Raw genomic sequence first — 24,518 nt, forward strand, 5'->3', positions numbered from 1 at the left:
GTGCTGTTTACCTATGACAGCGCCTCGGGGTCGCTGAGCTTCGGCGGGCGGCTGGATGTGCCCAAGCAGAGCGCGCAGCGCGGCATGACGGCCCGCGAGCGCTTCCAGAGCCTGGACAAGAAGGCGAGCTCGGAGGGCGGCGCGGGCGCCGGCGCGGGCCTGGACTCGCTGCACAAGAACAGCGTCAGGTGCGGGTGGGCGGGGCTCGGGCGGGTGCGGCCCCGCCCCACGAGCGGAGGGGGCGTGGCCTGGGCTGCTCATTGGCTTCAGAGCTGGGCGGGGCGGAGCTTCTGGAGGGCGGGGCCTCACCCAGGCTGGACTGTGGATTCTGGTGTGGAAGAATTCAGGCCTTCATGCCAAGAGGCTCCTCAGCTGCCAGAGGCGAGGTTCCACCAAAATGGCACAAAACGATGCCGAGCAGTGGTGCTTCGTGTATGCGGTGGCTGGACCTTGAACAGATGCTACTGTGAGCCGCCTATTGTCAGGGCCAATTTGCTTCTGAACCAAGAGTCCTGACACAGCCTCCACAAGACTCAGGGTGGGACAGAAGCCTCCAAAATACCCCAACTGCCAATGGGAAAAAAAAATTCAGATCGAGCACATTCTGCTAGGCAAGCCCCGAGTCCTGCTTGATCTAATAATGTCTTCTGTACACCAAACACCTCATGGCAGAACTCTTCAGTCAGGCATTACGTCCTAATAGATCCATTTCTAGCCTTTCCCTCTGGCCAGGGACACAAGTGGTACTTTATATATCCCCTAAACACACGTGTCCCTCCTCCCTGTCCAGGCCTCAGAGTTGTGTTCCATGGGCCCGGGGCCATCCTCTCCTGGCACAAGTCTGTTCCTCCCCAAAGCAGCCTGGGAAGTGTGATTCACAGGCAGCTCCCCCCCCACCTGGCACATCCCATGTTGGTCTGAGACAGGCAGAAGGCTGACCTCCAAACCCTTCATCCTCTCTACAGCCAGATCTCCGTCCTGAGTGGTGGCAAGGCTAAGTGCTCCCAGTTCTGCACGACAGGCATGGATGGTGGCATGAGCATCTGGGATGTGAAGGTGAGGCCTGCTGCAAGCCCCACTTCCTGCCAGGCTCCAGGACTGATTTCCTCACTCCTCCTGCCGGGAATCTTTACAGGAGAAAAGTACTGGGTTGGGAGGAGCGGGAGAAACCTTGACCTTTGAGCCTCTAGATCGTAATTCAAACAAGTCTGCCGTGTCCCGTGCTGGGGTTTAGAGGGAACAGGCAAGGACTATGGCAGGGGGCGTCTGCAGGCCAGCTGAGTCTGCTTGTCCATTTTGCCTCCTTGCAGAGCTTGGAGTCGGCCTTGAAGGACCTGAAGATCAAGTGAGCTGTGGGAGGAACGCTGTCCTTGCTCCACCCATGCTGCTACGCAAGGGACCAGGGGACAGGGGGACCAGGGGACAGGGAGACTGAGGGTGGCTTTGCTGAATGCTTCTAGGTACCAGTATGAGTCCCCACAGGGAGGTGGGGCTTTTCTTACGTACTTCAAAAACTTGTGCCTTTCTCTTCAATGTTTGCCTTTATTGTGAAAATGCTCCTAAAGCACAGTGCTGGTCATGAGCTGCTTCAGAAGGGAGGTAATAAATGTGCAGGTGTGGCGTGGCTGTGTCTGGAAGGTTGGTGTATGCCCCGGCTTGGTGAGCAGTCCCTGCAGTCAGCCTTGGGCAGCACCTAAGCTGGCAGAACAGATATCCTCAGGGCGTGCTTTTGGTGGACATCACACTCACTAGGCAAGCTGCTACATCCCAGCCCTAGTTCTGGATTTTGATGGAAACACTTGCACGGGCAGTTGGGTATTGATACGTGTCCATGATTTTTCAGCTATGATCTTTTTCCTGTTTTCTGTTCCTAGAGGGTAGCCTTGACTTTTTAAAATATTGCAGATTTTTGGGCTGGGAGTTTGGCCTAGTGGTAGAGTGCTTGCCTAGCATGCACAAAGACCGGGGTTCCTCAGTAGCAGATACATAGAAAAAAGCTGGAAATGTGCTGTGGCTCAAGTGGAAGTGCTCTAATCTTGAGAAAGCCCAAAGATAGTGCTCAGGCTGAGTTCTAGCCCCAGGACTGGCAAAATAAAATTGCAGATTTGGGTACCTCTTCACCTAATCATTATTTTTGGGGGTGGGTCATGGAGCTTGAACTGTGAGCACTGTCCCTGAGCTCTTCAGCTCAAGGCTACCGCCTTATCTCCCTTGAGCTACAGTACCACTTCTGGTTTCCTAGTGGTTAATTGGAGATAAGAGCTTCACTGTCTTTAGTGCTTGGGCTGTCCTCAGATCTCAGCCTCCTGAGTAGCTAGGATTATAGGCATTAACTACAGTGCCCAGGTGACCTAACCATCTTTTAATCTAAGTAATGAATTATAAAGACTTCTTAGTGGTGGAATTTTATCTGATGAATAAGCCACGGGCGTGTCAGCCTCTAAGGACCATGTGCTTAGGTAGAGGAGGGCAGGACTGGTGTGGGACTCCGGGCACAATCCACAGGTGGCTCTACCTCCCAAGCCCTGCTCTAAGCTCATAGAACCAGGCTCTTACCACTAGGGGGCACCTCAAGGCCAGAAGATAAAGGTCTCGTGTTGCTCCAGCCTCTGCAGGGCTAGACTTGTCCTGCTCATGACGTCAGAGCTCTTTTCCGGCCTCCTCTGCCAGCCAGGCCCCACAGCCCTGCTTGTGCTACTGCACAGGTTTCCCCAGCACCCAAGACAACTGCAACATGGCTTACGATAATGTCAACTTTAATCTGCCAAATATACAAGTTGAATTTATGGAGCATGTTCTGCCTTGGTGCTGCACGGGAACTAGAGGTTCTTGAAATGATTCATGGGTAGGTAAAAATGGGCGCTAGCCCTGGCCAAATGGGTGGAACAGGGTGGGGAGAGGCAGAGACGGCCTTGGTGGGATGAGATTGGCCAGGGGCAAACCAAGACCCTTGGGGACCCAGATATGCAGGCTCCAGACAACAGCCCCGCATGAGACCCAGCAACAGACTGGGGCTGGCTGCTGCAGATCCACAGGAGCTGCCTGCGCCCTGCTCCGACGTGCACTCTACTGGACAAACGGAAGCTCTTGTTACCCCACCTCCCAGCACCCCCAACCAGGGTTCTGAATTCTAAAAACAGCAAAAACATTCAAATGGTTACATATGAAATGCTGTCCTGCATCTTTCTGTCACAAAGATAGCAGCTGCCCCTCCCCCCACAGCCCCGCAATTTCTGTGCCACGATGAAGGAGGCCCCAGGCCGGGGGCTGGCGGCCATGAGGGGCTGCTGCAGCGGCGCCAGGGCACAGGGTGGCGAGACGCAGCAGAGGTCCTGACGGCACGGCCCGGTTCCCTGGCATCTCCTCCTGTAGGCCAGCTTACTTATTGAGGGACAGCGACTGCATTCGCTTTCCTGACAAAGTCGCATCGTCTTTTGCTGAGGAGCAGAAGGAGAAGGGCGGGAGTTAGAACAGAGGAGTGACTTGCCATGCCCCCCAGAATCTCCGGAACTCCAGGTCTCGGAGGACAAAGCTCCGCCAGCAGACAGGAGACCAAAGCTTCAAGCTCCAGTGCAGAACCCTGGAGTGCCTCCTCCCCACAGGGCCGCACGGCAGGAGCAACGACCCCATGCCTGCGGGATGGGAACTGGGAGCTGAGGTGCGATGTCTCCAGCAGGGTGACTGTGCCCAGGGCTGCCCCAGCCTCAGGGACACAGATGGGAACAAATGCTTCTGGAAAGCCGCAGACCCGCCTGCACACACCCACAGGGAAGGCTGGTCCTGGGGCTTGAACTCAAGGCCTGAACTTCTTTTGCTCAAGGCTAGTACTCTAGCACTTGGGCCACTTGTGGCTTTTTCTGTGTATGTGGTACTGAGGGCTTCATGATCGCTAGGAAAGCCCTCTACCTCTAAGCAACCTTCCCAGCCCCTCTGCTGGGTTGTGTCCGGCCCAGGGACTCATGGTGGTGGCTACGGGCTGCCTGGTTTCATTGGCACCAGGGGCCTCAGTGGGACTTCCAATATTAAGCATGCGTACTGATGCTCTTCCTACTAGCTGCTAGGGACGGCGGGATTACTAACTTCCAAGGACCGAGTTCCACTGAGCACCCACCCACACTCCACAGCCTGCTGGTTTCTCCTAGAGTCCCTGTCCACCTCCCATGATGGACAGGCCACACAATGGACATTCTCTGCACCCCCCACCCCCAAGCACAGAGTATCCTGGCCTTACCTTTCCGCTCTTCTTCCTTCTTCCTCGCTGCTTCCTCCCGCTGCTTCCGGATGATGGCCAGCCGGGCAAGGTCAGCTTTGGCCTGCTCTGTCTTCCCAGCTAAGTGCATTTTCATGTAGCGCTCTTTTGCTTTCTGCTTCTCAATCTCTTCTCTGTTTGGATAAAATGGTGTCACAGGGTGTCAGCCATGAGCAGCTGAGTTGGGTCCTGAGAGCCAAAATAAAGCTGCAGAAGAGGCCCTGGATCTGCACACCACCAGACAAGCAGAAGGAACAGGCCCAAATGGCAAACACCTGAGACAGGACAGAGCCTGGCTGGCTTGCAGGTCTCGGGGGGCAGAGGGCATCATGTCTATAGAGTATGGTAGCCACACTAAAACAAATGGGGGGATACCGCAAACCAAGGGAAGATGACCAAGAGGATAAAGCCACCGGAAACCACAGACTGAAGTGCCCACATGGTGAGGGGGCAGGGAGGGAGGGCCACAGAGGAGCCAGGGAAGGACCTCTTACAATCCCAGGCCAAGGCTCGGCTGGAATGGGCAAGAAACTTGGCCACCCCAGGGTCTTGTCTACACCTCATGCAGAAGCCAACACATGTGGACCCGGTGAGGAGAGCAACACTTCATCCGAGTTGGCCCCCAGGAAGGGGCAAGGCTGTCCTGGCGTGAGGGTCCCAGGCGGGCCCCTCAGCAGCCCAGCCTCCAGCAGGGGTTGGCCTTGCATGGCCTCTGCTGGGCAGGAAGCAAAGGATCCGTAGGGCATTGGAGAGGACACTGAGGCCCCAAAGGGCAGTGGCTAGTCCGAGGCTGCTTAGGGCAAGGTGGCAGAACCAGGGGAGACCCCAGAGGCTGAGCTGCTAGGTTTCTGACAGTTTCCAGGCATGCTGATGGGGGGATAAGGATGGAGGAGTCCTCTGCTCCCCAATATGCCCTGAGCTCATGGCCCTCACTGCAGTTTTCAGACAAACTCCTCAGCGCACCCAGGACCTAGAGGACCAGGGCTGAAGCCCTAGCAGGCTGAGCAGGAGAGGCATCGGGGCCACTTTGCCAAGTAGCCTTTACCCTGTCACCTGGCGGCCAACAAGTCACTGGGCTGGAGGTAGAGCACCACTCAGCCACCCCCCCCTCCCCTTGCAGAAAGTCAAGGGACGTCTTGCCAGGACTGACCACGTTTCAGGCAATCAGAACTTGATCTCAACCACAAGTCACTGGTGCCTGGATTTTTTTTTTCTTTTGTGGTTCATGGGGCTTGAACTCAGCCTAGGCGCTGTCCCTGAGCTCTTCAGCTCAAGGCTACTGCCCTACCTTGAGCCAAGCCCCACTTCCTGTTTTGTAGAGGTTAACTGGAGCTAGGAGTCTCAAGTCCTTTTGTGCCCAGGCTGGCTTTGAACTTTGATCCTCAGATCTCAGCCTTCTCAGTAGCTAGGATGACAGGTGTGAGCCACCACACTGGGCTTTTTTTTTTGGGGGGGGGAGAAATGAGATGGAACAGTGACACTGCTTGGCCCCCACTCAATTACCAGGCACCTCAGGCTCCACCTGTGTGCTCGGGCCACAAGGCCTGCCCTGTAACATTACCGTTCTCTCCTTGAGAGCTCCTTTGGCCCTTCCAGATCCAGTTGTGTGACCTTTTTGGTTGTTTGTGCCACCCGGTTGGGGTTCTCGATGTCAATGAGCCCTTCCACGCCTTTGCGCTTTTGCTGCGACAAAAAACAAGAAGTTCAGGAGCCCACGCCGGCCACTCTCTCCAAAGCTCGAGGTCTCCACCCCCAGCCCAAAGGGCGCCAGGGCAAGTCTCCCAGCGGCACGGCACTTAGTAGTACTTCACCAGCCAGGGGGCTGGAGCGGGGGTGAAAGGGGGGGGTCTACTCTGCCAAGTCCCAGCCACTGGGGACTATCACCCCAACTTCAGAGGTGACACTGGCAACTCAGGCTCGAAAATTTGCCCAAGAAAGAGGAAATCAGAGGTGCAGAGGCCTCCACACGAGAGCCCTGCTCCCCCACTGTAAGCGCAGCCTCTAGACGCTGCTCCCAGCAAAGCTCCATGCGGCTGTGCCCCCCAGGGCAGGGGGAACAGAGGAAGAAGTGTGCTCCTGACCAGCTCCACCCTGGCTGCCTCGGCTGACGGGAAGGATGTGATCACTGGATCACAGTCTGCGGGTGTGCTGTACACATCTGTCACAATTCAGCAAGCCTGGGCACAATATTCTGTTCTGTCCATCCTAGCTTTTCTCAACTGACCAAGAAGGCAGCTTCCCCACCCCCCGCCTTTTTTTTTTTTTGTAGGTTGTGGGACTTGAACTCTGGGCTCTTCAGCCCACAGCCCCACTTCTCATTTTCTAGTCTAGTGATTAATTGGAGGTAAGAGTCTCAAGTTCTTTAGGGTCCAGGCTGGTTTTGAACCTTTAAACCTCTTAGCCTCAAGTGGATTACAGGTGTGAGCCAAGGTACCCGGCACAAAGGCAGCTTCCTAACAGCAATCACCTGACTAAGCCTTCCACGTGCCACCTCGGCACCCCAACTGCACAGGGCATGTAGAATGAACTTGAGGTCCTCCTTCCTGTGCTGGCTCCTCTTTACCCCAAACATGTCTATGATTCCTCACTTGCTAGCAGACCGCAAACAGGGCCTGAGTGTGACTGTTCTCCATGGCACTGCGACCCCCAACAGCAAGCCAGTTTTCTCCTCACCTCGGGCAGCCATTCCCCCCCCACCCCCCCAGTCCTAGGCTTGAGCTCAGGGTCTGAGCACTGTCCTTGGACTTTCTCAAGGCTAGAGCTCTACCACTTGAGCCTCAGCGCAACTTCTGGCTTTTTTCTATGGATGTGGGACTGAGGAATCGAACCTGGGTCTTCATGCATGCTAGGCAAGCACTTTAACCACTAGGCCAAACTCCCGGTCCCTCGGGCTGCCATTTTACACTTCCCATTCTCATGTCCTGGATCCCTTCTCCAGGGGAGCTAAAACCATCATTTACAAATAAACCTGGTCGTTTCTGTACCAACACACACACACACACACACACACACACACACACACACACACACACACACACACACACACACACACACACACACACACACACGTGCCCTAGCCAACATCTCCGCACACCAGTTTCCCTGGCTGACTCCGCCCTGCTCTCTGTATCTCAGCTCACTGCCACATTATTCCCCTGCCTGCTGTCAGTGTTTTGTCCATAATACTCATCACAAATAAAACAATTCCGCTGCAAGATGACCCGAGGTGTGCAGTGATGGCTCACAGCTGCAGAGCTGCTGCCTAGCAAACGTGAGACCTTGAGTTCCAAACTCAGGAGCACCAAAAGCCCCAAATCACCGCACAACCCTGACTGCATCCTGTCTGGAATTCACCCCCTGGAAAAGCGGGCGCGTGGGCTCAGTACCTGATGCTCATCATCTTCATCCTCACTCTCATCCGAGTCTAGAGACTTCTTCTCCTTTTTGGGGTCACCTGCAGCCCCATCACCACCCTCTTCTTGTTCCTCTTCTTCCTGTTTCAAAAATGGACAATAAGAGCTCGAACTAAAAATGCGCCCCCCCAACACTGCAACCGTCCTGCCCCTTCAGACACGGAACCTGACGTCTCACTGCCGGAACTGGAACCAAGCATGGCAAGGGTCCTACTGCGTAGCCCTGGTTTCTGGTGTGGGAGAGCATCAGATGGGTAAACTACCCATGCTGCGCAGCGGCTGAGGCTAGCCTCGCACACTGCTGTAGGCGGCCTGCTCTCCTGGGAGACACCTTAGACAGCCTGGATGAGAAGTTTATCTCCCAAGGTCAGAAGAACCAGAGGTGGGGCAGCACCAGGAAGTCCCAGAGGTGACACTGAACAAAGCCAGAGCAGTGAATGAGACTCTGGGGGCACGGAAAGTCTGGCAAGCAGTCCTATGTGCCTGTGGAGACAGGTGGCATGCTGGGAGTGTGAGCGTGTGAGGCGGGGAGAGGAAGAGCCCCTGGGAAGGGCCCTTGGGAGGCAGGCAGAGCTCCTCATTCCTGACGCAGTCACAGGATGCTCTCCCAATAGTGGCTCTCCCTCCCCCTCCCCATGCTGGCTCTCACTCAAGAGTTCAATACTGGAGACACTACCCCGAGCCCCTGGAGTGGCTGGACAAGCTTCTACTCACCCTGGCCTTCTGCTTCTCAGCCTGGAGCTGGGCGTCGATCTCCTCGGGGCTTGTATACTGCCTTGCCCGGCCTTTGTGGCCCCCCTTTCTCCCTGTCCAGACAGCAGCAATTCAGGGAGAGGGAAGCGCTGCCCTGACCACTCCACCCCCACCCCCGCACACTGCATGGCTGACCTACCCTCACACAGGACCCACACCTACCCTCCAGTGTTCAAAGGACTCCACCTGGTGCCACAACTTGGCAGATACAGATTCCCATCAAAACATGGGACGACACACGACCCAGAATGACCCTTTAGGGGGTCCACTTGGGAGAACTTGCCTCCCACCCCAACCACAGGACTTTTACTTGTAATGCTGCCACAGGCACGGGCTCACTGGATGCTTAGTAGCCTATGCTGCAAGACCGCATTGCATAGACTTATAAGATGAAATGGGGAAAAGGGACACATCTTGGGAGTCAAAGCTCAGCTCTTACATTTGTGATGCCAGGCAATCACTCACTCTACCTCTTAGAGCTTTGGTTTCCTCATCTGTGCCCTCTTCACCAGGCTGCCACAGACATAAAGTAACATATGCTGGGGTGCCCGGCACTGGATTAGCAATATAAAAATGTATTTCTGAGAGTTTCACCTTTTTCTCCAATAGAGAATTTGGAGTGAAGGTAACACATACCACTGGCCACATAAGCAAGTTACTGAAAATGTCAAATGAGAATAAAATACTTCACATCCATCTTAGTGGTATACTACAGTAAGAAAACTTAAGGAAAACAACCCTCAAAACAATATAAAACCTAACTACAGTCTACTGTGACTAGGTACTCAGAGATGGCAATTGGAAATATTTCAGTTCAAAGCCAATATCAGCAAAAAGTTGATGAAACCCTGCCCCCCATCTCAACCAATACACTGGATGGGTGGGGGTATATAACTGTCACCTCAACTATATCTGAGGTGAGATGCTCTCTCTCTCTAAGGCCAGCTCCTACCTAAAATTCAAGGACCTATCCAAAAAAAAGTAACCGAAGCAAAAAGAGCAGGGATGTGGTTCAAGTGATAAGAGTTAGTTGATCAGAGTGTGAGGTCCTGAGTTCCAACCCTACCACTGTAAAAAAGTGACAACCCACCAAAGGTTAAGGAAGAGTGTCCATGTGATATTATGAGCCTGTAAGCACAAAATGACCCTTGATAAAGCCATCTGACATCCTTTGACAGCAAGGCAGCATCCTCTCTGGTGATAGTAAAGCCCACCTGACTTCCAGAGAGTCCTTCCATGAAAAGAGAATCTGTAATTAGCCAGCCAGAGCAGCACTGGACTCCAGAGACAGTAGCAGAGTTATTAGCCTCCTCTGATTTCCTAGACAGCGGCTGCAGAGCTATAATTGGGCAGCGCATGGCCCACACCACCCACTTTTAATGACTACCTCCATTCCCAGGGGTATCTCCATCTACAGTCATGAAAGACCTATTGTGAGAGATCAAACTTGCCATTAGAAAAAATAATCTCACACCCTTTCTTAATATTCCAGGCAACTGTTAACAACTAAACTGGTTCGATAGGCTTTCACCCTAAGCTTGACTCCAGACACTGCCTTGGCCTGGTCTGCAGTAGGCTTTTTTTTTTTTTTTTTTTTGGTGGGTCATGGGGCTTGAACTTGCCCTGAGTGCTGTCCCTGAGCTCTTCAGCTCAAGGCTACCACCCCTGGGCCTGGGTGTGATCCCCTTGCTCTTCAGCTCAAGAGTAGGTAGGGCCCTACCCCAGAGCCAAGCCATACTTCCCACTTTCTAGAGATTAATTGGAGATAAAGAGTTTGAGGTCCTTTAGTGGCTAGGCTGGCTTTTCTACCTGGATCCTCAGATCTCAGCCTCCAGAGTAATAAGGATTACTGGCATAAGCTACCACACCCAGCTGTGGAGGATTTTTAATCAGACATTCTTCTTGTAGAACAATGAGAACAAAGAGTTGGTCTTGATCTTGGGGAATTTTATCCTTGTAACGTCTTCATGTTGGGTTGGCTTTCCCAGCACATTAACAAAAGGAAGGTGACCCTGCTAGTCAGAAAAGCTTAACCCAAATCAAAAGACCAAGCCACTTAGCCATGATTTCATTCTTGCTTTTGTAATGTAACCTCCAACCCACTCCCCCCCCCACACACACACCTTTTACAGACAAGGCATCAGGAACACACAAGGCATGGGCTCTCCCAGATGGAGAAAAAAAAAATCAGCACAGAGCCACTCTCACTGAGTGTTACAGAGATTTTGCTCTGTAAAGCCCACTATCTCTGGGTGTAGGAGAGTCAGGAGGCAAATGAGGTTTCAGAAAGCCCTGGGCAGATGTTTCTATAGGCTGGAATACATGAATAAGATGTTCAGTTGTTACTGAACATCTGTTCTGTCCCAGCAGCTAAGAAGCCTGGCACTCCTATGATGGCCCTGTCATTTTATAACCTGTAGGCCCCACTCGGCAAGCTAAGACTTAAGATCCCAGACTTTCAAGAGGCAGACGATAAGCTGGACGAGATTAAACAACGTGCTCTAGGCACCGAATTCGATGGGCAGGTACTTGGGGTTCAAAGCCCACAGTAGGTATGGATTTAAAAAATAAAAAGGGAAAAGAAGCCGGGAAGCCGGGCTACGATGTAACTAAGAAGCCATGGACTTTATGGCTCTTACGAGAACCCTACGAGGAGTAACAGCTCCTGTTCACTGGGGGGCCTGGTACCGGATCCGGTCGCTTACGCCTCGTATGATGAAGTAGAGACCCAGTCACTGCCCCCATTTGTAAACGAGAACGTGGAGACGCGGGTGGGGGGGACGCCGGGCAGGAGCCCCAGGGCGTCCGCACCACCAGCCCTCGGCGGGGCGGGCGGGCCCGGCCGTGCCCGGCGCGGGACGCGGTGACTCAGTCCCCGGACGTTCTCACAAAGTGGAAGAAAACTTCAGATCTCCACCCGCCCCCCACCCCCCGCCCCGTCCTCGGCCAGGACCGGAGGAGCGCGCCCGCCGCCGGCGCTGCACCCGGGCCAGGAGGCGTCGAGGCCGCTCCCGCTCCTTACCACCCCGGCCCGGGGCCTCTACACCGCTCGGTCCTCGGTTTCCCTCCCCACGAGGACAATTGGACAGGGAGGCCCGCGGCTGGCGCCCACCGCTGCCCTCCGCGCCGCCCCGCGGGCTGAGGCGACGGCTACAGCCCGGGCCCGGCCGCCCTTCCGGGCTCGCGGGCCACGTGCGCCCGCACCTCACCTCCTTTAGGCATCGCGGCTACGACGGCGGCGGCGGCAGCGGCGGCGGCGGCGGCGGCGACTGCGGCGTCGGCGACTGCGGCGTCGGCGGCGGCGCCTCGAACTGACACCGGAACCGGAAGCACTTAGGGTTCGACTTCTTCCGCCCGGCTCAGTTACCCCACCCCACCCCCCCCTCGCCGCGCGCCGCCGCCGCCGCCGCCGCCGCAGTCGCCGCGAAGATCAGGACCTCACCGGAGGCCCGGACTGCCCCCGCCAGTCGCCTGAATCCAGGCCGGCTAGCGCGCTGCTAGGCAACCAGGCCCCCAGTGTCCCCGTGTGAGGAGACGCGTAGCCCTGACGGCTGGCCCTGACGGAAGTGAGGGCAGAGCGCCAGGACGGGATTCTATCAGGCAGCGCCGCGGACAGCTACGACGACGCGATCTCGCGAGAGCAGGGGGCGGGACGCGAGGGCCGGGTCTGGTCGAGCGCCCGCAGAGCGGAAGCTGTCAGAGGAACAGCGGCGGCTCGGCGCCCGGGTCTGGTGAGGGTTCTTTTCTTTGTTTTTTGTTTTGTTTTGTTGTCCTCGGTGCCCGCTGCCGTCCCCGGGCACCTGCTCGGGCGGGAGGCGGTCGCTTCGGCGTCCTCTGCCCTGGAGGGCGGTCGGAGCCACGGGGCCGACGAGGCTGGATGCCGAGGGGCGTCGGGGGGGCGGGGGGTGTGGGAATGTGGGCTCCCTCGCTCTCCCCGTGTCTCCTCCCGCCGCTCCCTGCTGGACGCTTATCTGTGTGGACAGCGTTGGGTGTGGAAAACTCCGGTGCCAGCGCTCCCTCCCCCCCTCCTCTCTCTTACCCTGGTCTCCCCCCCCACCCAGCACCCCTCTAGTTCTGCGTAGCGCTCCTGCCCCCATCTTGATCCGCTGATCGGCGATCAGCAGAAAGCGGGTCGTTGTCCTGGGGTGCTCCGGGACCGGAGAGCGTCTAGACTGGATCCCCCACCTACCTCTAGCTTCAGGGCAGGGGCTCCTGCAGAGATCCTTGAGTGTTGGGTGGTCAGGAGCAGCCCCGTTCAGCGCCACGCTTCCCGATCCCAGCTGTGTTTGCTGCTGCTGCTGCTGCTGCTGCTTCCTAGGACTGTGAGTGAGTGACAGTATTAGAGCCTGAACTTAAGACCTGGGTGCTGTCCCTAAGCTCTCCCCCCCCCACTCACTCTTGCACTCTACCACTCGAACCACACACAGCTCGGCTCCTGGCTTCTTGTTGTTAACTGGGGATAAGAGTCTTAGGGACTTTTCCTGTCTGGGCAGGCATTGAACTTTGATCTTCAGCTCTCAGCCTCCCGAGTAGTTAGATGTGTAAGGGTGAGCCACCAGCACCCAGCTGGATTCTTTGTTTTTTGTTTTTTTTTTTTAAAGTTGTAGTCGGAGAGTTTGTGACAAGGGTCGTTGTAAAAACATCTGGCACCTTACAGTGGGAGGGATTGAGTGGATTTGAGGAGGATGAGTTTGCTGTGTTTAATGGGATGAGGTAACTTGAATTTGTTTTGCCACATAGGAAATAACTCTGTGGTTTGAAAAGTGATTTGAAAGCCAGGCGCAATGGTTCATGCCTGTAATCCTAGCTACTCAGGAGTTTGAGATCTGAGGATCATGGTTCAAAGCCAGCCCAGGCGCTAAAGGGGCGCTAAAGTCCATGAGACTCTTATCACCAGTTAACCACCAGAAAACTGGAAGAGGCACTGTGGCTTAAGGGGTAGGATAGTGGCCTTGAGACGAAGAGCTCAGGGACAGTGCCCAAGCCCAAAGTTCAAGTCTCACGACCAACCAAAAAAAAACCAAAAAAACCCACAACCAGAAAAGTGCTTTGGTATTTAGGTTTGGACTGGCTGGATTTCATGTTTGTTAATTCTAAAAGAGACTTAAGTAGTTGGGTAATATACTGACCTCAATTTGCAGGTGAAACTCCGGACCAAAGGGGGAAAGCAGTCTCTCCAAAGTCACAGAATAATTTGCTGGACAAGAATTCAAATCTGTTACTGCTGATACTGAAAAACTTTCTGTTGTACTCTTAGGAAGATTTTTAAGGTACTGTGATATTTTTGGCTGTTTTTTCCCTAAACTCTTTAATTCCTAATAGTTCCTTCAATTTTAGTCCTCCTCACAATTAATGGTCATTTTCCTCAGGCTTGTAATCTTGTTTGTCCATCTCATTACTAAGATTTCACCTCTTGATGGCAAATATTCTGTCATAATTTCTGTGTGTGTGCATGTATGCACACGTGTGCACGTATATGTATGGCTGTATGTATGTGTGTACTGAAGCTTCAGGGCCAGGGTGCTACCCCTGAGCTTTTTAATTTTTTTTTTTTTTTTGCCAGTCCTGGGGCTTGAACTCAGGGCCTGCGCGCCGTCCTTGAACACTTTTTGCTGAAGGCTAGCACTCTGTCACTTAAGACACAGTACCACTTTTTTTTTTTTTTTTTTTTTGTGGGTCATGACTTCAACTAGCCTGGGTGCTGTCCCTGTGCTCTTCAGCTTAAGGCTACTACCCTACCCTTGAGCCAACCCCCACTTCCTGTTCTCTAAAAGTTAATTGGAGATAATAATCTCCAGGCTGGCCCAGTGCCCAGGCTGGCTTTGAATCTTGATCCTCAGATCTCAGCCTCCTGAGTAGCTAGGATTACAGGCGTTAGCCATTGCCCTGCACCACTTTTTTTTAATTTTTTGGTGGGCTGAACTCTTCAGCTCAAGGCTATCACCCTACACCTTGAGGCACAGCCCCAATTCCAGTTTTCTTTAATTGGCAATAGATGTCTCTGAGGGTCTTTAGTACCCGGGCTGGCTTTGAACTCAGATCCTTAGATCTCAGCCTCCTGAGTAGCTAGGATTACAGGCATGAGCCACAGTGCCCAGCTCACTTCTGGCTTTTCTGAGGAATCAAACCCAGGGCTTCCTGCATGCTAGGTGAGCACTCTTACGTAGGCTACGCTCCCGCCCCTGTCCCTGAGCTTTTTCACTCAAGACTGTGACTCTACCTCTTGCACCACCTCCACTTCAGGCTTTTTGGTGGATATTGGGAAATAGAAAGTCTCTTGAACTTTCCCTGCCTACGCTGGCTTCAGTTTAAACCCAAGTGCTCTGAATGCTGAACTACTTCCTGTGGCTACAATCCTCAAGTCAATGTGGACCAAAAAATGGTGGCGGGTAAAGGTTTTTGATAATTTGAAACTCACAAACAAATCCATTGCTTTTTGCCCCCTCTAGATCCTTGAAAATTATCTTGCTGGGGGAAAATGCCTAAAGTAAAAAGAAGCCGAAAAGCTCCCCCAGATGGCTGGGAGTTGATTGAGCCGACGCTGGATGAATTAGATCAGAAAATGAGAGAAGGTGAGGAGGGAAGGGCAGGTGCCTCCTGGAGGGGCATAAACTCATTATAGTGACAGGTCTGCACCCTCCGCGCTGGAAATGCTACCATCATGTCAATGAAAAAGCTTTCCAAAAGTTGGGTTCAAGTCTTGGGACTTGAACTCAGGGCCTGAGCACTATCTTGAGGCTTCTCAAGGCTAGCCACTTGAGCCACAACACTGTTTCTGGCTTTTTCTGTGTATGGTTATTGAGGAATTTAACCCAGGGCTTCGTGCGTGCTAGATGAGCCCTCTACTACTAGGCCATGCTCCCGGCCCTGAAAGGCTTTTTCTTTTTTTTTTCTTTTCTTTTGTCGGTAGTGTGGCTTGAACTCTTGGGTTGGCTGCTGTTCTTGAGCTCTTCAGCTCAAGGCTAGCGCTCTATCACTTGAGCCACAGCACCATGTCTGGCTTTTTCTGTGTATGTGATACCAAGGACTCAAATCCAGGGCTTCGTGCATGCCAGGTAAACACTCTACCACTAGGCCAAACTCTGGCCCTCAAACTCTGGCTCAAAGTTTTTTGAACAACTTGAATACTTGAAAAGCTTGAAAGCTTTAGGGAATAAAGGTCAGATGGCCAACCCATAATTATTTAGTACTTCAGTTTTTCGTTTTTGCTTTTTAGATATTTAGAATCATGTCGTTACTTGGAGTGCTCTTTCACATTCATGTTCTATGAAACATTTTCTTTTCACACAGTTTTTGCATCTTTGACACTGTTTCCTTCATTCCTTGGTCTTGGCATCATTTTAGTTTTCTAAACTCTTCTAAGTGGTGTGTAGTCTTGTACTTTGTGAACCCATGTATATGCTGTGGTCTGGAAATTTCATCAGGCACACAAAGATCTGTTGCCCTACTAAAATCATGGTGGGGCACTTGAATTACTTTTTAAAGTTGTGGTGCATGCTGGTTCTGGGGATTAACTCAGAGCCTCTCGCTCTAGCTCAGCTTTGGACACCTCCAGCTTGATATTTTTCCTGGTTAATAGGAGATGGAACTTCTTGGGCTTTTCTGCCAGGGCTGGTTTCCAACTGCTCTCCTCCAGATCTCAGCCTTGTGAATAGCTAGGATTCTAGATGTAAGCTACTCCGCCCATCTTTAAGTGGTTATTATTGCTAATTACTGTGGTTATGAGTTTTACTGTAATCATCTGTAATCGCTAAGTTAGATGGCCTGTTACTTTGTCTCTTGTTTTCTCTGCAGAAGGTAACTTGTGTGTACGGAAGTTACAATAATCAAGGTTAATGTGGGATGATAGTTTTTTCCTCCAAGCAGCTCTTGTCATAATAAAGGAAACAAAAGAATACTGGAATAAAGAGTTCGTTAAAATTATAACTTCCAGGTGGGTACTGGTGTGGCACACACCTGTAATCATAGCTACAGGAGACTGAGATCTGAGGATCGTGGTTTAAAGCCAAGGCAGGCAGGAATTCTGTGAGACTTATCTCCAATTAACCACCAGAAAACAGTGGTAGCAAAGCTAGCCTTGAGCAAAATAGAGCAAAATAGCTTAAGGAGCCAGGTGCAGTGGCTCACACCTATAATCCTAGCTACTCAGGAGGCTGAGATCTGAGGATCACAGTTCAAAGCCGGCCTGGACACTAAAGTCCATTAGACTCTTATGGCCAATTAACCACCAGAAAACGAAAGTGGCACTGTGGGGCGGTAGCCTTGAGCTGAATTGCTCAGGGACAATACTCAGGACCTGAGTTCAAGTCCACAGCTGACAGAGGGGAAAAAAAAAAGCTTAAGGGCAGCTTTCAGGTCCTGAGTTCAAGTCCATGACCACAAAAGTAAAATTACAGCTTCTTCTTCAAAGGGGCAGTGTTAAACAGTATAGGGGAACCCACCCTGGGAATCCTGCCTTGTATATGGTATTCTTTACCTGTGAAAAAATATTCCTTGGGCAATTTTTCTCTAAGAGCAGGCGCTCTGGCATTTCTTTGCTTTCCTGATGTTGATAAGCATCCTGATTTCAGACCCCATTGTCCTCTAATAATAGGACTTAAGCATCATTGTTGAAAACCTCCATTTCACGATTTTACTGAGATACAGGTAAAATCCTGTGAAGAGGTGTTCAATGTGCTCTGCTGTTTGTAGCATGTGTCAGTGAGTTCTCGTTCCTTTTCTGGCTGAGTAACCCTCCAGTGTATGGGAAAGACACACTTGGTTTATCCATGCCTCCACTGGAGGCTGTTTGGGTTCCTTCGACCCTTTGGGTTCTGTGAACATGCAGGTCCGGGCCTCTGGGCACACTTCCAGTTCTGTTTTGTTATGTACCTAGAAATGAAACTGCTAGGTGGTCACAGGGTAACTGCATTTAACTTCTTGAGGAATAGCCAAGCTGTCCTCAGAGCCTGCCTAGAATCCCGTATTTGGAGGCTGAGGCCAGAGGAGCCAGAGTTTGAGGCCATCCTGAGTTAGAGTGCATTATGTAGCTGCACTCTGTGGTTTTTGCATTCCTGGGGAGGAATGACAGGACCTCACACAGTTGACAGGTGCTCTACCACGTCTACAAAACCCTCCCTCATGTGCAGACTGCCTGGACCCTGCTAAACACACCACTGTAAAATATATTTTTCACAGCTGAAACAGAGCCTCATGAAGGGAAGAGGAAAGTGGAATCTCTCTGGCCCATCTTCAGAATCCACCACCAAAAAACACGCTATATCTTTGACCTGTTTTACAAGAGGAAAGCCATAAGCAGAGGTAAGTGGCTAAACTTTCTTGTCCTATTGTACTTGAACAGCTTCCAGAATGATTTTCTTGTACTTGTTACCTTGTTCTTGTCCTTACCATTAAAAGGGACGCGAATTTGGCCTAGTGATAGATTGCTTGCCTGGCATGCACAAAGACCTGGGTTCAATTCCTCGGTACCACATATGTTGAAAAAGCCGTAAGTGGTGCCGTGGCTCAAGTGGTAAGCTCTATCCTTGAGAAAGCCCAAGGACAGTGCTCAGGACCTGAGTTCAAGCCCCAGGACTGGCCAAAAAAAAATGGGAAACTCTGCTGGGAGTGTGGCCTAGTGGTAGAGTGCTTGTCTAGCATGCATGAAGTCCTGGGTTCGATTCTTCAGTATCACACACAAAAAAAGGCTGCAAGTGGCACTGTGGCTCAAGCCCATAATCCTAGTTACCCAGAAGGCCAAGATCTGAAGATTTCAGTTCAAGGCTAGTCTGGGCAGGAAAGTCTGAGACTTGAGAATTATCACTTGAAAACTACAAGTGCAGCTGGGGCTCAAAGGGGTAGAGCAGCAGCCATGAGCAAGAAACCTGCTTAGGGATGGCACCCAGGTCCTGAGTTCAGGCCCCATGACTAACCAAGAAGGGGGGGGGGGTATTTTTAACAGAGGATGGAGGTAGGTTTGTCACACTGTGGTCTGATGCTGTGCCCATCTCCTTGGCAGAACTCTATGAATACTGCATTAAAGAAGGCTATGCGGACAAGAACCTGATTGCAAAGTGGAAAAAGCAGGGCTATGAGAATTTGTGCTGTCTGCGCTGCATTCAGACACGAGACACCAATTTTGGAACAAACTGCATTTGCCGGGTTCCCAAAAGCAAGCTGGAAGTGGTAATGCCGGACAGCCCCATTAGATGTTATTTCCTGCTGAGTGCTGACAAGAGGCTTGTCTGGGACGCAGTTTGTCTGTCCGTCCTGGGAACACTTCCCTCTCTTTGGGGTCTATGCTAGATTGGGTGCCTAGGTCAGTGTTGAGTCCCCTCCTAACACCAGAGAAATGTGGCTGCTCAGCGTTTCTGCCCTGAGTGACACTTACATGTCACCATTACTGCATTCCTCCTGCTAGAACTAATGTTCCAGCTCGGCCATGCACACGGGAGTGGTGCCGATACGCCACTGCTGCTGACGTGCAGCTACTGCGCTCAGGTCTTCAGGCCATCTGAAATGCAGCTGAAAGAGGCAGAGGAGGGATAGGCGTGTGGCCCAGCTGGAGGTCTGGCCAGTGTGGCCTTTTCACCTCTGGTTTAGCACAGGTGCCCCTTGTGTGTGGGGCCCAGCTGCACTCAGGCTACATGCACACACAGGCATGCTGAAACACAGTGGCGGGCCAAGGCTTCCCCTGTGAGCACCTCTGGACTGCATGGAGTCATGATTGGGTTTAACTGGGTCGCACCAGAAGAGGCGCTCACTCAACTCTTCCAGCATGGGGCCCAAGGCTCCTCACAGGAAGACTCATCCATAAGACAAGCACACAGACACAGATTTCTTTTTATCCAGCAGTGACTTTGCATCAATGAGATACACACAGGAAGTGACTCCCTCTAGAACTCTTGAAAGTTTCCAGGCAGTGTCCCACAGGGCATGTCCTACTGGTTCCCAAAGGTGCAGGGGGGGGCGCGGCCTCACAGTGTCCTTCCTTACTCTGTTGCAGGGCCGAATCATCGAGTGCACGCACTGTGGCTGCCGTGGCTGCTCCGGCTGAGGCCCCTGGCCCGGAGCCCTTCTCCATTCTGGACCTTGAACCTTGCCAGTTCCTTCGGCTGTGCCACTTCTTCCTAGGATCAGCTCTTGTCAGAGCAGTGCCTCAGGCCCCATCTGTGCGCGGCCGCCATAGCTGAAGCCTCGGCATCCACCAGCTGTGATTTGTAAAATAAACCTTTCCACCTCCTGGTCCTGGCGGTTCTTTGTGGAAGCCGATGCACGGGGGCCTTGCTTCCCCTTGTTAGGTGCCAGGTGGCCCGGGGTGAGCATGCTTCCTCAGTGAGGTCAGCAAGTGTGCTGGCGTGGCTGGCCTGAGCAGGGGTGGCCAGACCTACTCTTCCCTGCTGCCATGTGGGCACGGGAGGCCCCAGATGTGTCCTCATACTAGTGCAGTCGGTGCCTGTGCGGAGACACTGTAGCTCCTCCCCTGACTTGGGCAGAGGGTCTCACCTGGCCTCATCACCGCTGCCCCTCATGGCCTCTGTCCACACCAGTGTCCTCACTCTTGTCTCTTTCCTTTGGGGACTTGGTCTGGAACTCCTGCCAAGGGTGGGGGGTCTCTTCTGCTGGCATCACTTTCAACCACTGCTTATAGTAGGCTCTGAAGCCATTGATCTTCTCCAAATAGGTGTTTTTTCCTTTGTACTGTAACAGGAAAGATGGCATCAGGGTCACTGTGCCTCACAGCCAACCCAAATCCCAACCCAAATCCCAACCCAAATCCCATGGGCTGGCTTGGCTATGCTCCCTGCTGCCTCCTAGCAGCCTACAGGGGGAGACAGAAAAGCTGTTGTCAGCCGGATTCCTATACCCTGAGGCGCCTCCATCCTGGGACCACACAGCTGTCTCCAGGGGAGGGGAGAAGCTTCTCCAAGAAGCTGCTGGATAACCCCAGAAAGCCAGAGCCAGGGAGGCCCTGACTAAGAAGCGATGCTCAGTTGGGGACACATACTTGGTCAAAGGTAGGGGGGTACTGGGCTGCAAACTCCAGTTGGTGGATGACCACCTCGTTCACAGGAACCTGGCTTTGCCGCATGTCCTTCAGAATGTCAATGAGATAGGCATAGTCCAGCTTCTTGATGGCTGCATTGATGAGGGTGCTGTAGATGTGGGTGTTGGGGGTCACCTGGGATTTCTGAAACAGCACACGGGTATGAGGGCAGGGATCAGTCACCGGGGGCAAGAAGCGTGGAGTCCAGGCAATACTCGCCGTCCCCAAAGGACAGCAAGCCTCAGGAGAAGACCGCTGCTAAGGTCAGCAGCTGCCAGGGCCTTGCTTCTGGCCATTTCCTGGGGACTGGTAGGTGGTGGTGGTGACTCTGGAGGAGGAGATGCCCTTGGCTGACCATGTGGGGGGCATATGGGGCACCCAGAAAGCGCCTGCTTTCTGAAATGCACTTACCAAAGGTCCAGTGGGGGCCAGGCAGAATGTGAATCAGAACAGGCAGTGACAGCTGCCTCTGGCCCCCGGGTACTGGGGCTGACCCGGTTCCCCTGCGGTTGCCACACACCACCGTCTTCAATATGGAAACTGCCTGTTTCTGTGCCAAGTCCCACAGAGACTCCGCGTGGTCTCCAAGGGAGCGGAGGGTCTGCACCCCCTCACTGCTAAAACATTCACCCCGCGCACTCTGGGGCACCGCCCCCCTCACCTTCATGTCTACCAGCAGCTGCAGGCCATCCTTGCGTTGGCAGCACCCGATGGCCAGGTTGCAGAAGGTCCGCTGATCAGGGACAATCCCTCGCTTTGCCAGGACTGGCAGCAGAGCCTATGAAGACAGCTGTATCAGCTCTGTCCTCTGTGGCCCACTGCCCAGGGCAGGCCTTGTGCTGCAGTGAAGCCCTGGACGGGATACGGGAGGCCCCAATAGGATCAAGAGGAAGGGGAGAACGCTCATCAGAGAGCCTGGGACCCGCCCCGCCCCCAGCCAAGCCCTCTACCTTAGCCCCCTCCAGATCGCCCCACTTGCTCTTCTTCCTCAGCAGTGTGTTGAAGAACGTCACGTCGGCCTCTACACCGTGTGCGTCCAGTGTGCTCAGCAGCGAGGCCTCTGCGGGGCTCCCGGGCTCCACCACCTCTGCCAGTAGGGTGAAGGTTTTGATGTCTGGCTGGAGTCCGTGCTCTGCCATCATGCCCAGGAAGCCTTCCAGGCCACCAATCAAGGCCAGCCTGTCAGCAGGGGTGGCCACAGTCCCAAAGGAGACCACAGCTGAGGGGACAGCCCCCGGAGTCAGCAGGTTGACCTCTGGCTCCAAGGGAGGGGGCCTCAGGGCCAGTGGGGCGAGGACGGCTGGGTGGTCGGCCTGTGTCTTTGATTCCATCTCAGGCTGGGCTTTGCTAGCTTGGGCATCCCAAGGCTCTGGAGACCCCTCTAGTGCCTGAGAAGGTTCCAGAAACAGCTGCTTTTCCAGGGCCTCAGCATGGAGTCTGGCTGCCATACCAGCACTTAAGTTGGACTGGCCCTTCTTTCCTGCCCGCCGCCGCCCGCGTGCTGGGGGCTGGAGCAGAGCCATTTCTTCCTGGGGCCTCAGGAGGAGCCTGGAAGCCACCGCTGGGTCCCCCAGGCCACAGTCCCGAGCTGCCCCTAAGAGTAAGTTGTAGTTCTGCCGGTCTGGTTTGAGCCCCAGATGCAGCATCTGCCTCCACACCTGCGGGGAAAGCCAGACACGGGCTCAGCGAGCCACCATGCCAAGGCCTCCAGCAGCAGGGGAGTGAGGAGCCAGATGGCAAAGCCAAGCGTATTGAAAACCCTTATGGTACAGTGCAAGGCTAAACTCCACCCAATGCGGGGATGGGGGTGGGGAGGTGCGGGGAAGGAAGCAAAAAGCTTAATGGGGTGGGTCTGCAGTCCTGGCATTCAGGAGGCTAAGATGGGAGGCTCATTTGAGAGTGCAAGTTCCAAGATTCACCCGAGTAATACAGTAAAACTTTTTTTTTTTTTTAAATCAGTTGTAGGGCTTGAACTCTGGGCCTGGGCGCTCGAGGCTAGCACTCTTGAGCCACAACACTACCGGTTTTCTGGTGGTTAATTCAAGATAAGAGTCTCATGAACTTTAGTGCCCGGGCTGGTTTTGAACTGTGATCCTCAGATCTCAGCCTCCTAAGTAGCTAGGATTGCAAGCACGAGCCACTGGCGCCCAGTTGTAAACCACTTCTTTTCGCTTGTTTCTGCCTGACAAGTATCTAACAGCAGACTCCAGCAGCTCTCGTCTCCTTCCTTAAGTTCACTCCAAACCGTGCTCCCAGTATTGTTCCTCTACCCTCTCTACAGAGCCCTCTACCTGAGGGGCCCATCACCGCCCCTACGATAGCGGAGGCCAAAGAGGCTAGGTACTACACGAGTCTAGGCTGACGCTGCAGGCTAGGATCCACTGCATGCCTCCACCCTAGGCCCAAAGGCTGAGGCTCACATTCTGAGACTTGAATCGCCAGATGGAGGCCAGAGCAGGGCAAAGCCCAGGAGCCAGCAGTGAGCAAGGCCAGGCTGCAGCCTGGGCCTCGCATCTCCAGCCACTACACAGAACCAGGGGCCAGGGCGGCACTGTCATCCGGAGTGGCACACACCCCAGGGGAGCAGCAGGCCAGGCTCCACCTGCCCGCTGGGCAGGGTCATGAGGATGGCAACAATCTGGCAGCCATACAGCCAGGGAGAGTGAGTGTGTGTGAGTGTGTACATGTGGAAGGGACGCACAGTGGTGATAGGGACTCAGCTCTAGTGTCGTATCAGCTTCAGTCTCGGTCCTGGGGCTAAGTGGCTATGGGGTCTCAGGGAACTTTGGTTGGGGGCTTGCTGGGGAGAGGACAGGACAGGAGGTCGGGGTGGGGCCACTGCTGGTCTGTGGCACATGTTAAGATGCAGAGGATGACACAGAGGCCACAGAAGCAGCAACAGCACCCATGCCAACACAACCAATCCTGCAATGAAGGAGACTGCACGTTGCGAGCCTGCAGGTACCTGGGCTGGGATTCAGGCGTCTGCACTGTGAGTGATGATGCTGCGGGAGGCAGCAGTGAGTCTAGGGGCGGAGGAGGAGGAGGAGGAGGCAGAGCCTCTGCCCCTCTGCACACCTTGGCTTCCTACTGTTTACAAAAAGGGGGGTCCAGGTGCCCCACGATGGTTGCTGGGAGGGCCAAAGTTGGACCCCCACTTTGCGCCCCAGTGCAGGCGCAGGTGCACAGGAGGCGGGGCAGGAGGGTCTGACCTGCAGGGCATAGCGGAAGCCGGTCTCCTTGTCCTGGATGCAGCCCATGAGCAGGAAGCTGAAAGTCTCCGAGGTGACCAAGTGGCCCTTGTGGATGATTTCCTAGGTGGGGAGCAAGGCAGGCTGGCTGTGAACCAGCAGCGGGGCCCCTTACTCCCAGCCAGCCTGGGCAGAGCCTGTGCAAAGACTACCCAGGCAGTCAGAATGGAGGGTGTCCCAGCCAATCCCGGCCAACTATGGAAGCAAGCGAGAATAAACGCCATGTCACGCAGTCTCGGGATACGTTACCCACAGTCCCCCAAGACTGGGGATCTGCCACAGCTGGGGTGTAGTGCTCACTGGCCCTTTGGGTATGTCCTGAGACACTCCCTCCACATCCTCACCCGCCAGGGAGGCCCTAAGACCCTCAGGGGAGGAGCAGGAAAGCGGACGGCTCCCCACCTTGAACACATCCAGGCACATCCTGAGGTCCGCACACCTGGCCGCTACCTTCAGCAGCGCGTGGTAGGTTTTGAGGTTGAGCTGGAAGCTTCTGGCCTGCAGCTGTTGTCGGAGCTTCAGGGCACTCTGCAGGGCTGAGTCCTTCCATGGGGACTCAGCACAAACGTTGAACAGGGCTGTGTACGTGGCATCTGAGGGCTCCAGCTGTCTCTTCTTCATCTGTGCAGACAGGCGAAATAGAGGGGCGTTCTAAGACCATGCTGTTGCTTGATTATTGAGAAGTGCCCCCCCCCACTTTGTTTTGAGCTCCCCCCGGTCATGGCAAGCGCATGGGCTGGCTTCAGGCTTCAGGAGAGCCCACAGAGCTAGCTTTGGAAGCTGGGTGGAGTGGGATGGAAAGAGAAGAGGAACGCACGGGACAGGGG

General features: G+C 53.9%; 4 protein-coding genes across 7 annotated transcripts in view; 2 read left to right on the top strand and 2 right to left on the bottom strand.

Moving 5' to 3' along the window:
- Arpc1b (actin related protein 2/3 complex subunit 1B) overlaps positions 1-1,624 on the top strand; it is a 12,525-nt gene extending 10,901 nt beyond the window's left edge. The window contains exons 8-10 of the mRNA XM_090324213.1: positions 1-188; positions 966-1,056; positions 1,311-1,624. The exon at positions 1-188 is cut by the window's left edge and continues 18 nt beyond it. Coding sequence (XP_090180339.1) covers positions 1-188; positions 966-1,056; positions 1,311-1,349 — 318 coding nt within the window. The 3' untranslated portion in view covers positions 1,350-1,624. The remainder of the gene's footprint in view (positions 189-965; positions 1,057-1,310) is intronic.
- Positions 1,625-2,739: 1,115 nt separating this feature from the next.
- Positions 2,740-11,722, bottom strand: Pdap1 (PDGFA associated protein 1). The gene is made up of 6 exons (XM_090324215.1): positions 11,625-11,722; positions 8,377-8,468; positions 7,636-7,743; positions 5,811-5,932; positions 4,232-4,383; positions 2,740-3,437 (listed from the first exon to the last, which is right to left on the bottom strand). Exons 1-6 carry the CDS (start codon positions 11,635-11,637, stop codon positions 3,379-3,381), a joined length of 546 nt encoding a protein of 181 aa, XP_090180341.1. The 5' UTR covers positions 11,638-11,722; the 3' UTR covers positions 2,740-3,378.
- Positions 11,723-12,037: 315 nt separating this feature from the next.
- On the top strand, positions 12,038-19,638 carry Bud31 (BUD31 spliceosome associated protein). Its single transcript, XM_090324305.1, has 6 exons — positions 12,038-12,146; positions 13,557-13,685; positions 14,865-14,987; positions 17,593-17,715; positions 18,413-18,579; positions 19,400-19,638. Exons 3-6 carry the CDS (start codon positions 14,894-14,896, stop codon positions 19,448-19,450), a joined length of 435 nt encoding a protein of 144 aa, XP_090180431.1. The 5' UTR covers positions 12,038-12,146; positions 13,557-13,685; positions 14,865-14,893; the 3' UTR covers positions 19,451-19,638.
- Positions 19,218-24,518, bottom strand: part of Ptcd1 (pentatricopeptide repeat domain 1) — a 31,193-nt gene continuing 25,892 nt past the window's right edge. For all 4 annotated transcript variants that reach the window (XM_090324243.1, XM_090324240.1, XM_090324239.1 and 1 more), the window contains 6 exons: positions 24,094-24,312; positions 23,653-23,754; positions 21,391-22,098; positions 21,102-21,218; positions 20,402-20,584; positions 19,218-20,094 (listed from right to left, as the gene is read on the bottom strand). In XM_090324243.1, coding sequence (XP_090180369.1) covers positions 19,909-20,094; positions 20,402-20,584; positions 21,102-21,218; positions 21,391-22,098; positions 23,653-23,754; positions 24,094-24,312 — 1,515 coding nt within the window. In that variant the 3' untranslated portion in view covers positions 19,218-19,908. The remainder of the gene's footprint in view (positions 20,095-20,401; positions 20,585-21,101; positions 21,219-21,390; positions 22,099-23,652; positions 23,755-24,093; positions 24,313-24,518) is intronic.

This window comes from Megascapheus bottae, chromosome 34 (genome assembly GCF_031878675.1).
Source record: "Megascapheus bottae isolate mThoBot1 chromosome 34, mThoBot2.hap1, whole genome shotgun sequence".
Taxonomy (NCBI): Eukaryota; Metazoa; Chordata; class Mammalia; order Rodentia; family Geomyidae; genus Megascapheus; species Megascapheus bottae.

Bases quoted from the DNA above. Each gene is read 5' to 3' on its own strand.
- Pdap1 (XM_090324215.1), bottom strand. The intron at 5,933-7,635 runs GTACTGAGCCCA...TTTTTGTCGCAG, and splicing joins ATGAAGATGATGAGCATCAG to CAAAAGCGCAAAGGCGTGGA. The intron at 4,384-5,810 runs GTAATGTTACAG...TTATCCAAACAG, and splicing joins GAGCTCTCAAGGAGAGAACG to AGAAGAGATTGAGAAGCAGA.
- Bud31 (XM_090324305.1), top strand. From the start codon at position 14,894: ATGCCTAAAGTAAAAAGAAGCCGAAAAGCTCCCCCAGATGGCTGGGAG. The intron at 17,716-18,412 runs GTAAGTGGCTAA...TCTCCTTGGCAG, and splicing joins GAGGAAAGCCATAAGCAGAG to AACTCTATGAATACTGCATT. The intron at 18,580-19,399 runs GTAATGCCGGAC...ACTCTGTTGCAG, and splicing joins CCAAAAGCAAGCTGGAAGTG to GGCCGAATCATCGAGTGCAC.